The 15224-nt window shown below is 43.8% G+C and overlaps 1 protein-coding gene across 3 annotated transcripts in view; it reads left to right on the top strand.

The window, feature by feature from the left end:
- RAB11FIP1 (RAB11 family interacting protein 1) overlaps nucleotides 1–10774 on the top strand; it is a 36114-nt gene extending 25340 nt beyond the window's left edge. For all 3 annotated transcript variants that reach the window (XM_004383398.2, XM_004383399.2, XM_023737845.1), the window contains 2 exons: nucleotides 199–307; nucleotides 7441–10774. In XM_004383398.2, the coding sequence (XP_004383455.1) occupies nucleotides 199–307; nucleotides 7441–7659 (328 nt within the window). In that variant the 3' untranslated portion in view covers nucleotides 7660–10774. The remainder of the gene's footprint in view (nucleotides 1–198; nucleotides 308–7440) is intronic.
- Nucleotides 10775–15224: the final 4450 nt, after the last annotated feature.

Raw genomic sequence — 15224 nt, 5'->3', positions numbered from 1 at the left:
GCATGTGGCTGCCTGGTTCTGACTTCTTTAATTTCACAGGAACTTAGATGTTGGAGTGTGTTGGATTGGAGATGTGAGCACAGTGTGTTGCCAGTTGCCCTCCTTGTCGATCTTGCTGGCTGCCATCTTTGAGATGGGCAGTTTCTCAGTTCTGCCATTACCGAGAAGTCTAAGGATCCCTTTTTTCCTTCTCCTTAGACTTCATCCTGTGAAGCCAATGAACACAACAGCCACGAAGGTTGCTAACTCCACCTTGGGAACTGCCACCATCATCAGTGAGAACTTGATCAATGAAGCCATGATGAAGGTATGTCTGCTCTAAGAAGTTGGCATGGTAGTTAGGATTCTACCAAAAAACCATTTCTAGAGTCATCGTTAGGTACATTTCCTTGATAACAGGTAATGCCAGGCCTAGTTTAATCTTACTTCGAGTGTCTTTGGATAGCCTTTGGAAGCCCCTAGATTTTCCATTAGATAATTACTGTTTCCCTTATAATTATGTAGTTATTGTTTAATTTTTTGTGTCTAAAGGAACATGATTGACTCCAGCACTTCTTTTTAATGAGAAGAAAATGTCACCCACAATCTGGTCCATTCAGAGCAGATATTTGCATTTCCCCATGTTTCCTTTCTTATCTTTCAGTAAGAATGTATAACTGTAGTTGTATTCATTATGTGAATGTACTTTTTTTGTAACTTTATTTTGAAATCATTTCAAAGTGATAAAAAGTTGCAAGAATAGTACAAAGAACTCCTATGTGTCCTTCAACCTGATTCAACAGTTGGAAACATTTTACCAGATTTGCTTTATCAGTCTCTCCCTCACTCTTTCTCCCCCTCCTCACTATGTATATGCTTACACATATTCATATATTATTTTTTTTCTGAACTATTTGAGAGTAAGTTGCCTTATCAGGTCCCTTTCCCCTTAAAAAACTGTGTAAACCGTAAGAATACTGTCATGACATTTTTCAAAAGTAGGAAATTTAGCATCAACATAATGCTATTTTCTTAGCTATAATCTGTATTTCAATTTGATCAGTTGTCCCAGTAGTGTCCTTCTTAGTTTTAGTTGTTTTCTTTTCCCCCCCAGTCAAGGATCCAATCCATGATTGTTGGTTGCATATAGTTTTCTTGTCTCTGTTGTTGTCAGTTGTCAAGTCTATTCTGACTCATGGCAACCCCTGGTCTTCTCTGACTCAGTATCACACAGACTGGGAGAGAATGATTTACTAAGGAATTGATGACCTTAAGTTTGTAAGGATGTGTTGTGTTTCAACTGCTCCAAGGGATTTTCAAGGCTATGACCTTTCAGAAGCAGATCGCCAGGCCTGTCTTTTGAGGTGCCTCTGGGTGGGTTCAAACTGCCAACCTTTCGTCTAGTTGAGCATTTAACTGTTAGTGCCACCCAGGGATTCCTCTTGTCTCTTTTGTTGTTGTCGTTGTGTGCCATCAAGTCGATTCTGACCCATAGCGACCCTCTAGGACAGAGTAGAGCCTCCCTGTAGGGTTTCCTGGGCTGAGATCTTTACAGGAGCAAATCGCCAGGTCTTTTGTCCCACAGAATGGCTGGTGGTTTCGAACTGCTGCTCTGTCAGTTAGCAGTCGAGTGCTTAACCATTGTGCCACCAAGCCTTCTCCGTGTTTCTTTACTCTCCTTTGTTCTGGAACACTTCCTCAGTCTGTCTTTGTCTTTTAAGACATTGACTTTTTAAAGAGTTTAAATCCATTGTTCTGTAGACTTTTCCTCAGTTTGGGTTTGTCTGATGTTTCCTTATGATTTGGTTGAGGTTATGTTCGTTCTTGACAGGAATTAACTACACAAGTCATGTGTCCTTCTTGGTGCATCATTTAAGGAGGCGCATGATATTGTTTTGTCCCGTTAGTGGGGTGTTAACGCGGATGACTTAGTTTAGGTGGTGTCTGCCAGGTTCTCCACTGTAAAGTTGCTGTTTTTTTTTCTTTACAACTAATGAGTGATTTGTGGGGAAATGATTTGGTACTATGTAAATATCCTGCTCCTCAACAAGCTTTCACTTCAGACTTCCAGTGTCCATCGATGAATATGGTGGGTTACAAAACGATGATTTGCCAGCTCTGTCACATACATGGAAACACTCTTGAATTCTCTTTTTCACTTTATAGTATATCATAAGCTTTTCTGCATGTTGCTACTTGATTATTCTTTGAAATGGTTATACCAATATTTACTTAACTATTCCCCTTTTATTGCATATTTACATTGTTTTCCGTTTTCCATATGAATAACACTGTCATAAACAATTTCTAGTATAGAACTTTTGTCTCTTCTTTTAGATTATGTCGTTAAGCTAAATTGCCAGGAAGAGTATTAAGTGGATTAGAGGATTTCCTCTCCTTCAAAAACATGAAGTTAACATTAAAAAAAAGCCGCTCTCCATAAAAACAAAACCAGTCTCCCAGATTACATCCTTGATGATCTCTGCTTTAGGGTGTCTTCATCCTGCCCTTTTTGGTTATAAAACCAGAAGGATTTAGAATACTGCCTTCTTGCAAACCCCTGGTTTTCTCTGATTCAATGTCACATGGACTAGGAGAGGATGATTTACTAAGGAATTGGTGACCTTAAGTTTGTAACGATGTATTGTATTTCAAATACGTGGAGAGGGACTTCCTAATCGACTACTAGGGACTACAGTCTGTACAAATAAACTTTATTTTTATTTAGCAATAATTATTTATATTTTATCTGGCACAGTGGTTAAGAGCTTGGCTGCTAACTAAAAGGCCGTTGGTTTGAATCCACTGGCTGCTCCTTGGAAACCCTCTGGGGCAGTTCTACTCTGCCCTATAGGATTGCTATGAGTCAGAATCGACTTGACCACAATGGGTTTGGTTTTTTGATATTCAGCAGTAATTAATTATTGCTGAAAACAAGTTAACATCTTCTCACCCTCTTGCCCTTTCTTCCCTTGTAGTGCTTGTGGACAAGGCAGATGGTCACTGTCATTTTCAAAGCTAGCAGCCCTAACCAGAACTGTGTGCCAACTATGTGTTAGGCCCAGCCCATAAAGTGTACTCTAAGTTGACCAGCTCAGCTTGGCTGGCCTCTGTGTTGCAGGTGGAAAAGGCAGCACTTGTCTTCCTGGAGTTAATGATATTTACCAGGAAATTGGGCAAAAGAACAGAATAAAGATGTCAGCATAACCAGCGTAAGAGATGGTCACGATACCTAGGATCATTCAGCAGCCTCCCATCCGCCCTTCCTTTTAGTGTGGAGTGCAGCTTGGCTCCAAAGAGAGACAAACACCTAGCTTTTGGGAAGTTAGCCAGACCTTTGGCTCCCATTTTATTTACCCTTCAAAGTGCATTTAATCAGGGGCTTGTCTCCTGGTACTGATTGGGAGAGTCGTTGTTGTGTGCTGACTCATAGGGCCGCTATAGGGCAGAGTAGAAATGCCTCAGTGGGTTTCCAAGGCTGTAATCTTTATGGAAGCAGACTGCCACATCTTTTTCACATGGAGTGGCTGGTGGGCTTGACCCACCGACCTTTTGGTTAGCAGCCGAGCACTTAACCACTGTGCCACCAGGGCTCCTTCGATTGGGAGAGTAACTTGTCTTAAAGCAAAGGCAACTGCTGCTTGGTTTGCTCATGATTTCTAAGCCCTGTGTCTGCCCCTCTGCCCATCTGCAACCCAGCTCTTGGACCATGCATACCTAGTAAATACTCTGAGTAAGTATGGCAGGTTTCCTGGAGACTCTGTTATTGGCCTGCCATATAGACACTTTGTAATAAGGCTTAAGACAATATTTCCAAAAAACAAAACCCAAAAGCCATTCTTGAGGATGTTGCAAAGTAAGAGGGAGGTTAAAGAACGAAATTGCACAGCTAAAGTTACGAAAAGCTAGCTGGATCGTTACTACAATGGCTTGTTTTTTCTTTTCTTATTTTTTTTAGGGCCTCCGCCCTTTATAGATGATTTATAACTAGGGGTATAGTATTTGCTCAGGTGGCTTTAGCACTTCCATTTTAAAATAGTGAAGGCAACTAGATCCAAAAACCCATCTGTCATATTATATGGAAAGCGTTGGACACATATTTCAATGTACCTCATTATTATAACTGTAAAAACAAAATCCAGCGTAAAACTCCTGACAGGAAATACATGATAACGGGCACCATTGGGTTTTTTTTCCTATTAGCAGGTATTTTTTCTCTGCCTTGCCCTTTCCTCCACAGTTGCTTACTTTTATGTAGTGCTGGATTGTTTTATAATTTTTAAAAATCATCACATAAATAGGATTTTCTCATGATTTAAAAATCTTTCATATACTTATACATGTGTACGTACATACACCCCCTCCCCCCTTTGGATTTCAGAATCCAAATTCAGTAGCTCTTTGACAGTTTGTATTACCTTACATGTGCTTGGCTTTTCATAGGCACTTACCCTATACAGATATGTACATGAGATATGGCCAAAGATTTAAATTCCTGCGTTTTAATTGAAAACAGCCTAAATATCCAGCAATAGAGGATTGGTTAAAATATAATCGAATTTTAAGCAGCTATTAAAGCAATTTTTGCTAAAATTTAATGATGTGAAAATGCTCACAAAATAATAAGTATAAAAGAAAAGCTATGAAAGTATTTTATGTATGATGCTAAAATTGTAAAACATGAGCAAACCCAGGAAAAATAAGAGACCTCAATGTTATGTGTCAGAATTATAGCTAATGATTTTTTCATCGTTCTGTGGTTGAGATTTTTCTATGATGAGCAAATATTCTTTTTATAATAATGATTTTTAAAAATCCTGTTATTTTGGGGGAAAACCAGTTTTAACATGCTTCAAGGTCTAGTTCAGATGGCACTCCCATCATTGAAGTTTGTTTTGATCACCTGTGAAACAGTGATTCTTGCCTGTCCAGGCTCCTAAAGCATGTTGGACCTCTGTGGACTCTGTGCCTTGTATTCTTGGCATTGCGCCGTGTATGTTGGATGCTGTGCGGACCTGGAGTTGGCAAATTGCAAACCCTGGCCCCTGCCCTCCAGGAGCGCCTACCTGGTCTTCACTATCCATTGCCAGCCTCTTCATCTTTCTATCTTCCAAGCTCCCTTGCAGAGTATCTCATTTTTCAAAGAGAGAAAATCCTTATATGACAGAGATATAACCTGAAAAACCTTGAGGGCATATTCTTGGCTACTGCAGACAAAGATTACTGTTTTTCTTCATATGAAATGTAAACATGTTGCTTTTTGGTTTAATACTGCTTTTGAAGTCAGAAACAGAGTGATCGAGGTCCAGATGTTCTCTGTGAATGTATGCTTTCAGTAAGTTTAAAAAAAAAAAAAAAAAAAAAGGATTAAAGGAGAAGCAGTTTTTTGAAAAGTTACCTCTTACTATTTATGTGCAGCCTGTCCTGTACTAGGTTAAAACTCTCCGTGTATATGAAAATGTCTGTGTGTGAGTTTCTAAGCTAGTATTGTAGTCAGCATGCTTTGCTTCCTGGGCAGGATACCAGAGGTGGGATTTCTCCCCTGGATTCTGGCTGTGTGTACGCAGCTTGCTTCACTAGACTGGCAGGGCTTCTGCCACGTTGCCACCCAAGAGTGAGCACCGACTCTGCTCTTGACTTGGCTGCTGCTTGTAGAAGGCGCCTCCTGTCCTCCCTGTTAGGCAGTAAAAACTGTCATACCCTTAGGGCAGGCCTCGGAGTTCTATGGGCAAACGTGTTTTGAAGTTGCTCTAGGACTTTTTTTTTAAACTTGTAAACTCCTGAGCCAGAAAAAATGAGGGTTTTTTTTTTCCTTTCTTTTTTTTTTTAAATTGTGTTTTAGATGTAGGTTTACAGAGCAAATTATTTATCATTAAACAATTAATACACGTATTATTTTGTAACATTGGTTGCCAACCCCACGACATGTCAACATTCTCCCCTTCTCTACCTTGGGTTGCCCATATCCATTCATCCAGCTTTCCTGTCCCCTCCTGCCTTCTTGTCCTTGCCCCTGGGCTGATATGCCCATTTAGTCTTATATACATGGTTGAGCTACGTGTATTATTGTTTGTTTCATGGGCCTGTCTCATCTTTGGCTAAAGGGTGAACCTCAGGAGTGACTTCAGTACTGAGTTAAAAGGGTGCCCAGGGACCATACTCTTGGGGTTTCTCCAATCTCTGTCAGCCCAGTAAGTCTGGTCTTTTTTTGTGAATTAGAATTTTGTTCTACATTTTTCTCCAGCTCTGTCTTGGACCCTCTATTGTGATCCCTGTCAGAGTAGTTGGTGCTGGTAGCCGGGTACCATCTAGTTGTGCTGGACTCAGTCTGGTGGAGGCCGTGGTAGTTGTGGTCCATTAGTCCTTTGGACTAATCTTTCCCTCGTGTCTTTGGTTTTCTTCATTCTCCCTTGCTCCAGACAGGGCTAAAAATTAGTTTTTTCTCCTGTTGGGACAGTTCTACTCTGCCCTATAGGGTCGCTCTGAGTCGGAATCCACTGGACAGCAGTGGGTGGGTGAGTGGTTCCTGGAGACTTGGTACGACATGTTACTTTTTATTTTAATCCTTATCTTGTATTTCCTAATGGTTTGGGCCTTGTCAGATTGCAGTTGGACTCCGGTCATCCCAGATTATAAACGCCAATAAAGTATGAGTGTGAAATGATTGCAGATGAGGTCTCTGAGGGCTCCCGCTTCCATCTCATCACTGAATCCTCTGAGTGTCACTTGGCTAGGGGCAGAGAGCCTGGGCTAGGCACGACCTGTTGTGTTGGAAGGAAAGCACTCATTTTCTATCTTCATGGGCCCGTCGGGCTTGGGGCTTGTTGCTCAGCCCTGCACTGGTGCTGGGCTATGCGAGCTTTCAGTGTTCACGGAGGCACGGACACTCATTTGGAGGATGGAGTGCTCCAGTGATTACATTTCTTAAACCCCGGACCTAGAGTCTAGTCCAGGGGTCTGCAGCCTGCATGCTAAGTATGGTTGCTAAAGGAATCCCTGGGTGGTGCAAACAGTTATTGCACTTGGCTGCTGACCGAAAGGTTGGCGGTTTGATTCTACCCAGAAGCTCCTCAGAAGAAAGACCTGGCGATCTACTTCTGAAAAATCAGCCTTTGAAAACCTATAGAGCACAGTTTTACGCTGACACACACGGGGTCACTGTGAGTCAGGGTCGACTCCACAGTAACTGCTAAGTTAAAAAACAGAGAAGAATGTGCAACAAAGGCCATATGTGGCCGGCAAAGCCTAAAAGATTTAGTGTCTGGCTCTTTACAGAGAAGTTTGCCATCCCTGGTGTGGTCTTTAAACTTCGTCAGTCGACAGCCTATTTTCCACCTAAATTGAAAACACAGATCCCCAGGACACCCAGATCACTAATTTGCCTTTTTTGTATTTCTTTTAGATGCTTGGTTTCTGTGTTGACTTTATAAGTTTTTTTTCTCCTTTCCCCCCTCTCCGAAGAAACACAGCCCCTCGGACCCCACTTCTGCGTACTCCCAGCTGACCCATGACGAGCTGGTCCAGTTGGTCCTGCAGCAGAAGGAAACAATCAGCAAGAAGGAGTTCCACGTCCGAGAGCTGGAAGAGTACATTGACAATCTGCTGGTCAGAGTCATGGAAGAAACCCCCAACATCCTCTGCGTCCCAGCTCAGGTCGGCACAAAGGCGGGAAAGATGTGAACCGCCAGAATAAAGCACTGAAATGGTTTTGTGAGTTTGTTGCCAGCTGCTCTCAAAGTCAAGGACTCAGTATGCCCGATAACCAGCAAACAGGCTCCAAATCACTATCTCCTTTGCATGTTATCTGGCAAGAGTCAGTTCTACCAGTTGAAGTCAGGTTAATTATTACAATGAAGCTTTTCCTGGTAGGTTCCCAGGGTTTTATTGTTAAATGCCACTGTGCCTTTAACTATGTTGTGACTATTTTATGCCCACCAGACACATAGTCATAAGATCTGATCCTGGGCCAGAGATTCAGATGGCACAGGAGGTATTAGTGTATTCTAACTCCAGGGTTTTCTTTCTTTGATATTGAAGTTTTAAAATACATATCTTCCAGCCATTAAAACTTAGGATGAAATCAGAAGGATCGTGCTGGTGCTGTTACTCATGCTTTCTTGGCTTGTGAGTAGGTCAGGTGTGACTTTCTCGTCACAGATGCTAAATTTTGATACCATGTAAACTCACGGGCTTCTCACACTCGGCTCTTGTTGGGTTATTTTGTTTGTTTTTGACCAGAACAGAGGCGTTTAGGGAAAACCTCTGAGTGTGCCTTTTAGATTTTGAACAAACTTCCTTTTCTAATTAGCTTTCACTACTCTCCAACATTAAAATATGCTCCATGTAGGTTCATGGTCCCTTCTACTGGAGATATGACCTGCAGACTAGGGAATTAGAGAATCACTTTTCCTTCAATTAAGGGAAGCTGGTCAGAGTTCCCCTCTGGTGATAGCAGCATTCCTGCTGGCTAGAATGGCCTATTAAGTGCCTTGATAAGGGCTTGGCTCATCCAGGCACTTACATAAACAGTTCTGTCAGGTATGGAATGACTTCAGTAGGATTCCTTTGGCCATTTCGTGATGTCTTTGTTTGGCTGCCTGGTTTCCTTAGCAGCATTTCCTGGAGGGGAACAGGGCCCACCAACTCCTCCCAGATGAAGAAGCCCCTTGGTTGTGCAGGCCGTGGTGAGTCACGGGGTCAGACCCTGAGGGGCTTGAACTGGGTCCATGTGGCTATCCTCTGAATTCTTCTTGGGCCTGCTGGAACAGATACCCAGGCTACTTCCAGAACACAGGAAGTTGTGGTGAGGGGCTTAATCTAGTAAATACAATTTAAAAGCCAGTAGAAGCAGAAAAGCTGCTGCTTTTTCATTTTCCCTTCATGAAGAGACTCAGACATTCTTGTTATCAAATCGTGAAGAGCGGGATGATGGTACTTACTTTTGGATTGCTGTATTTTTTTCTTTTTTAAATTAATACACGCATTTTTTTTAGGACACCTACCTTCTTCTTAAGTAATAGCACCAGTTCAGGTTTTTCAGCTAACCTCATTGCTAGTAACCTAGTCTTGAAATCAGAACGTTTCCATATCGGTCATCTTTTCTCCTGGGTGTGATAGAATCTCATCAAATCTTGACATCTGCCCTGAGGAGAGAAGATCACCGGCCATTGGGGTGGGCAGGGGTGACATGATAGCAGTTAATTAATTGGGACTGTCTTCTATGTACGTTGTTATGTTGAGGCTAAGAGCAGAGATGTGGGCAGTGGGATCTCTTTTCAAGATGCTTTTGACAGCAGCGTCGGTCACCTGGGAGCACTTTAATCTGAAGGATATTACTGTAACTTGATTTATCTAATTAGCCTTTAATTGTCTACAGCTATTTTATTTAACACTCTCTTACAGTGTTGGGGACCATTGTAAACTTCTCAGATGACTTGTATTTTTGTAGTGCTAGGAAATATATTTACATACCTAGACAGAAAACTGTTTATTCACTTGAACTCTGAAAACGTACATGTATATATTTGTTCCATATTATGTTTTTTACTTGATACAAATGTATTTTTACTGTGATAGCCCAAGCGTGCTAGGCGGCAGGTGTACACTGAGTGGCTTCTCTTCCTTGGGAGAGCCGGCATGGAGGCCTGCGTTGTTCACGAGAGGGGATTGGTCTGGAGATACCTGCTGTTAGGACCTCGAGTCTGTTACTGAGTGTTTGAGAAGGACATCTCTGGGTGGAGGAGTGAATTTCTGTGCTCAGGAATGCCACTTGGGAACTCTGGAGAAAGAAGGACACTTTACTTCAAGGGTCTCCGTCTCCTTCTACAGCTGGAAAAAAATGCAGTCTGTAGCATTCCTGCACCTCACTATGTAGATAGCCTGGAGGTCATTCAGGTAATAACTATCCTTGAAGCACTGATGACTGGGTGTGTCTAAGGGTACAAGCCTGGTGAGACAAGGAGAGAGCTAGGACTTGCCTCGAGCTGTTTAAATGCCACCCTCACTGATGCTCTGGGAGGAGGCTTGTGCTCTGTAGCACCAGGAGCGCCTTGCCAGCTACCTCCAGAAAGACCAGTCAGTACTTTCAGGAAGCATCACATTAAATACCAAACACTACTCAGTCAACTTTAACTGGAGGCCAGCTTCCTGAAAAAATGCCCGTCCTTTGCCCGATTGTTGTATATCATCTCATTCCTGGGACTTTGACAAGTGTCCTGCCTCCCTTTATCTCAATGTGCTAACCTCATCAGGGTAGCAGAGTGGAGGAGAAAGAAAGTGTGCTCTTCACCATGCTGAACAGCGTTGACACTGAGTGGAGAGGTATGATGTGTGAATGGGGTAAGTGTGGGGGGGTTCCAGCGTTGCTAACAGTAGGAGCTTAAAAGGGCAGAGAGGGAGCAAGGTCTGTGATAGTTAGCCACTTAATGTATTGACAGCTAGAGGCAATTTAATGTTAAATTATGCAGGCCCACCCCTCCCTGGGCCTCTTCTCCCAGCCAACCTTTTTTGCTTTTTTAGAACTACTAGTTAATGATCCCTCAAGGCTGAAAGGTTAATTGCCTTAGGTGGAGAACCTAACCTAGTATCCACACCAACCTCAGCTCTGTGGTTTCTTGGTATCAGCTATGTGAGCTGCTGAATTGGCCTCCTCCCGCAACTGAAGGATCACCTAGCGTTTTTGGATTCCAAAATTATTACTTTCCAGCTTTGTTACTTTGGGAACTTTGAATTTCTTGGGTTTTGTTTTTGAGAAGTAACCTAAAATTTCCTAGAACACTAAATAAAATGGTACTACCTGTAAAAAATGTGTGTCTGTAGTTTAGTATGCGTGCAATAAAAATTCCTTCTCCAACCCCTGAAACGTGACTTGGGAACTCTGGAGCCCCCCACGCCTTTCTTCCTCAGAGGACAGGACAGCTCTGACCCCTGTGACACGCCCTCATCCCGGCCTGAGGGACCACGGCATTCACCGCGTAATATCATTTGAAGTTTTGCCACCAATGCCAAAACCAAAACCAAAAGCCCATTGCCATCAAGTCAGTTCCAACGCCTAGTGACCCTACAGGACAGCGTAGAACTGCCCCATACGGTTTCCAAGGAGCGGCTGGTGGATTCGAACTGCTGACCTTTTGGTTAGCAGCGAACACTTAACCAGTGCGCCACCAGGGCTTCATAGCGGTGCTCAAAGCGTCACCCTTTTCTTTTGTGTCGGGTGCCTTTGGCTGAGCACGTGAGCCAGGGCCCTTCTTTGACTTCTTTCCTCGCCACCAATTGCCCAAAGACTCTTTACTTTGGGGGCATGAGTTTAATTCCAGTTGGTGTCAGAACTGCTGCAGATCTGGGAACCAGGTCTCTGGTCCAGTCAAGTTAGTTTATCCGTTTCTAAGCAGAGGGCTATACAAGGAGTCCCCTGAGCTCAACTCTCCCAAACTCTGAGCCTTTCCTGATGGAGAGCAGTGGGTGTGCCTGCCCCAAGGATAGTCCATGCTCAAGGATCCCAGACTTCTTGAAAGGGGGAGATACTTTTTCTTTCTTAGGGATAAAAGTCACATTGTAGAGGGATAGAGGCAGGCAGTGCCTGGGAAGTTCCTGGGGAGGAGGGATGTGGGGCCTCCCTGAAGACATCCCTGGTTTCGGTGGAGGGGCTGGTTGATGTCAATGGTGGGGCCACCATGTACTGATATGAAAACAGATTCTCTTAATAAAACACAAAGTCCTCCAGGTTTGATCAAAAAAGTCCTCCAAGGAAGAAGTGAATTATACAAGTGACCCCAACTTTTCCCTTCAAGATTCATTTCTCTTGCTTTTGGAATTCTTTCAATGTGGTTCCTACTGGTGGTGGTGGTGGTGGTTGGTTGCCATCAAGTCAGCCCCCAACTGATGACCCTGTGCACAGCAGAACGAAGCCCTACCTGGTACTACACCATCCCCACGTTTGATTGTGGATTGGACTGTTGTGATCCATAGGGTTTTCACTGGCTGATTTTCAGAAATGGATCACCAAGACTTTCTTGCTAGTCTTAGTCTGAAAGCTCCATTGAAACCTGTTCAGCATTCATAGCAACACACCAGCCTCCACTGAGACGGGTGGTAGCTGTGCATGAGGTGCATTGGCCAGGATTTGAACCCGGGTCTCCCACATGAAAGGGGAGAATTCTACCACTGAACCCCACAAGGTTCCTACTACTGCCACCAAACCCCAGCCCTTAGCAGCAGACAGTTGTATCTTTAAAACTCCAGCCAAGCAAGGATACAACCCCTTCCTTTCTTTGGAGTCCCTTCACCCCAGCTGCTAGTAACAGAAATCTTTAAAAGCAATACCAAAAATAAAGGAAAACATTCTAGGGTGTATAAAAAGTGAAGTTTTCCCAAATCCCAAGTATCTGAGCTGAAGGAAGTCAAGCTCCAAAGGTCAGGGGACTTGGTAGGCACCTGCCTATCTCTGCCGGGTGGCCTCAGGTTCTTCCCTTGTCATCTTTGGAGAAGCAGTAGACACTGCCCTTCCCCTCCCTCCACGCCCCTGTCTGCTCATTCAGTCTGTAGATTTTTCTAATGTACACATGTTTATGTTTAGAAAAGAAAAAGGAAAATCATAATTTCCCTCACTACCCAGAGGTAACCAATGTTACTTTGACGTTGTTCCAGTTTTTTTCCCTCATACAAGTGAATACACTTTAAAACAAAAGATGAGGGTCACACAGTACATACTGTTTTGAACATTTCTCCATGCCTGTAGATGGTCTTCAGCAACAAGTACTGATAGTGATTCTGAGGGAGAGCTTACCCCAGTGAACAACCCTTTACCTCAGAAGGGCTGTGGTGACTGCAAGGATGACCTTGGCCGCCTCTGGAGCAGAATGGGGACTTGCTGGGGGAGCGCCCTCCCCCACAACCCCCAAACGGAAAAAGTCACTTAAAGGGTATGGTTGTTGCTCTTCAACCACGACCCAAGGGTCAGCAGGATCTACAGCACAGCCTCTCCTAGTCCTTGAACTCAGTCTCTAAACAAATGTGTCCCTTCCCCTAGGCTTCTCTTCAGGGGTCATCTTTTGGGTTCTGTAGCCCCCTCTTGGTCCTGGGAAGGCAGTGGGCACCACCTCAGGCTCAAAGATGGCTTACTTAGCATTGGGCGGTCTGCATATCCCACAGCCTAAACCTATCCTTAGGGAGGATGTCCTCACTTAGCCTTTCGGTTTTTGATTATTTTACCAGTATTGCGAGCCCTTGAAATAGTCATCCTGGTGACAGTGCTCTGGCCCTCACAGAGTTGAGAGAAAGCTGCTTTTGTCCTTGCCCATCAGGTGCTGCCTTCAGGCTAAACTTTGGCTGCAAAAGGAAGGCCTGTTTATTGATTTCCTACTATGTACTGAGCACTGACATATACTATTCCTAATTCTCATCAAGGTAGATACCATCTCCATTATGCAGATCAGGAAACTGAGACTTCAAGAGGTATAAAGACCTTCGGTTGCCCAAGGTCACCCAGTTAGAAAGTGGTTAAGAAAGAATCTGAACTCATCATGCCATCAACATGGAAGGTCTAGAACAGAGCTCACTCAGCAAGCTACAGCTACCTCCTGTTTTTGTATGGCCCTCAAGTTAATTGTTTTTACCTTTTTAAATAATTTTAAAAAATCAAAAAAAATTTCATGACGTGCAAATTATACAGAATTCAAATTTCGGTGTCCATAAATACAGTTTTATAGGAACACAGCCACACTCATTCATTTTCATAATTGTCAATGGCTGTTTTCATGCTACAACAGCGGAAGTGAATAACTGTCACGCAGACTTTATCATCCGCAAAATGTAAAGTTTTTACCCTCTGGCTCTTTACGGAATAAGTTTTCCAACTCCTAGTCTAGGATCATTCTGCCAAAGAGATAATGATGTGATTCACTTGGAATTGTGGAGGATTGGAGCAGGCAGGAAAACGGAGACCGTGTAACTTAATCCTCTCTCAGGACTTTCCATGTGGCCAGATAAAGCCACAGGTTCCCAGAGGAGAGCAGTTCCAGGCACGGTGTCTGGTATGTATGCTCTGAGTGTGTGCAGTGAACGGGGCCTGTGATTGCCTTCTTGTAGTTACCAGATGCCTTTGTTCCTAGGAGTTCAAGGAATTGAACACATTAGTCCTCAGGCTAGGTGAGGGGACAGAAGAAACAATGCAGAAGGGGAAACTGAGTATGAGAGAGGAAAAGTGTTTGACACCAGTATTCAGGAAGCCCTGGCTGTGCTCTACTGTGGCTACCTCACAGCAGGTGTTCCAGAAGAACGGATGTCCACTAAAGAACTGCAGTGGTGGAGAGGAAACCCAGTCAGGAAGGCTGAAGTCCTGAGCCAATTGCTCGGCTTAGTGTAATGATAAGAGTGTACTCAGAGTCACAAAGTTCAGTAAACTGAGCTGGGTGGAGCACAGCAGTGAGGCTGGATTAAGGACCTCAAGTGTAGCCCATCCCTCACCACTTGCTCTAGATGAGAACAATCTTGCCTCTGAGGAATGCAGTCTATTTGGTACAGATGACAAGCCCACCCAGGGACTGAGCAGCACTTCACGGTGTGCCAGCCCTCCCTGTCTTTCTCCCGTGTGTGTCTCTGTGCCTATCCATGCTGCTCTTGTTATAAGACACTTCTGAGTGATAGGGTTTAGGACCGACCTTACTCTGTTATGACCTAATTGTGTTATGCCCTCATTAACATAACAAAGGAACACCTTTCCAAACAGGATCATATTTTTAAGTATAGAGGCGAAGACTTCCACATTTCTTTTTTGGGGACACAATCCAATCTGTAGCTGCTTCTATGCCTTCCTTCTTAGTCTCCCCTCTAGAAAGAACCCTGGCCTCCACGCTAGCATTTCACATTTGGACAATGGCCTCCCGTCTCCAGTAGCTTCCTGCTCAAACCCAGCCCATTCTGGGCACTCAGCATTCTGAAAGCCTGTGTGCCAGGCACGATCTGGCAATACAGAGAGCAGAAACACGGTCCCAGCTTCACAGTCCAGGAAGGTTGAGGGGTTCTGTTAAAGAAATAATCATCCGTCATTGAACAGTGATAACTCTTAGGAGAGTTTGTAGCAGGAGAGAGGGCACCGAGGATGGTGTGTCTGTCCCGATTTCCGGGAGCAAGCTAAGTATTTTTCCCAAATAAATACTTCTCGAGAAAGCAGAGACTCACGGACTTAAACGTCGTAGTGGGGAGCGCCACCTACTGGCCTGGATCCTGCCCACTTCCCAGTCAGCTCT

The sequence above is a fragment of the Trichechus manatus genome, unplaced genomic scaffold (assembly GCF_000243295.1).
Source record: "Trichechus manatus latirostris isolate Lorelei unplaced genomic scaffold, TriManLat1.0 scaffold00109, whole genome shotgun sequence".
Classification (NCBI taxonomy): Eukaryota; Metazoa; Chordata; class Mammalia; order Sirenia; family Trichechidae; genus Trichechus; species Trichechus manatus.
This window is presented reverse-complemented; position numbering and strand designations above follow the sequence as displayed.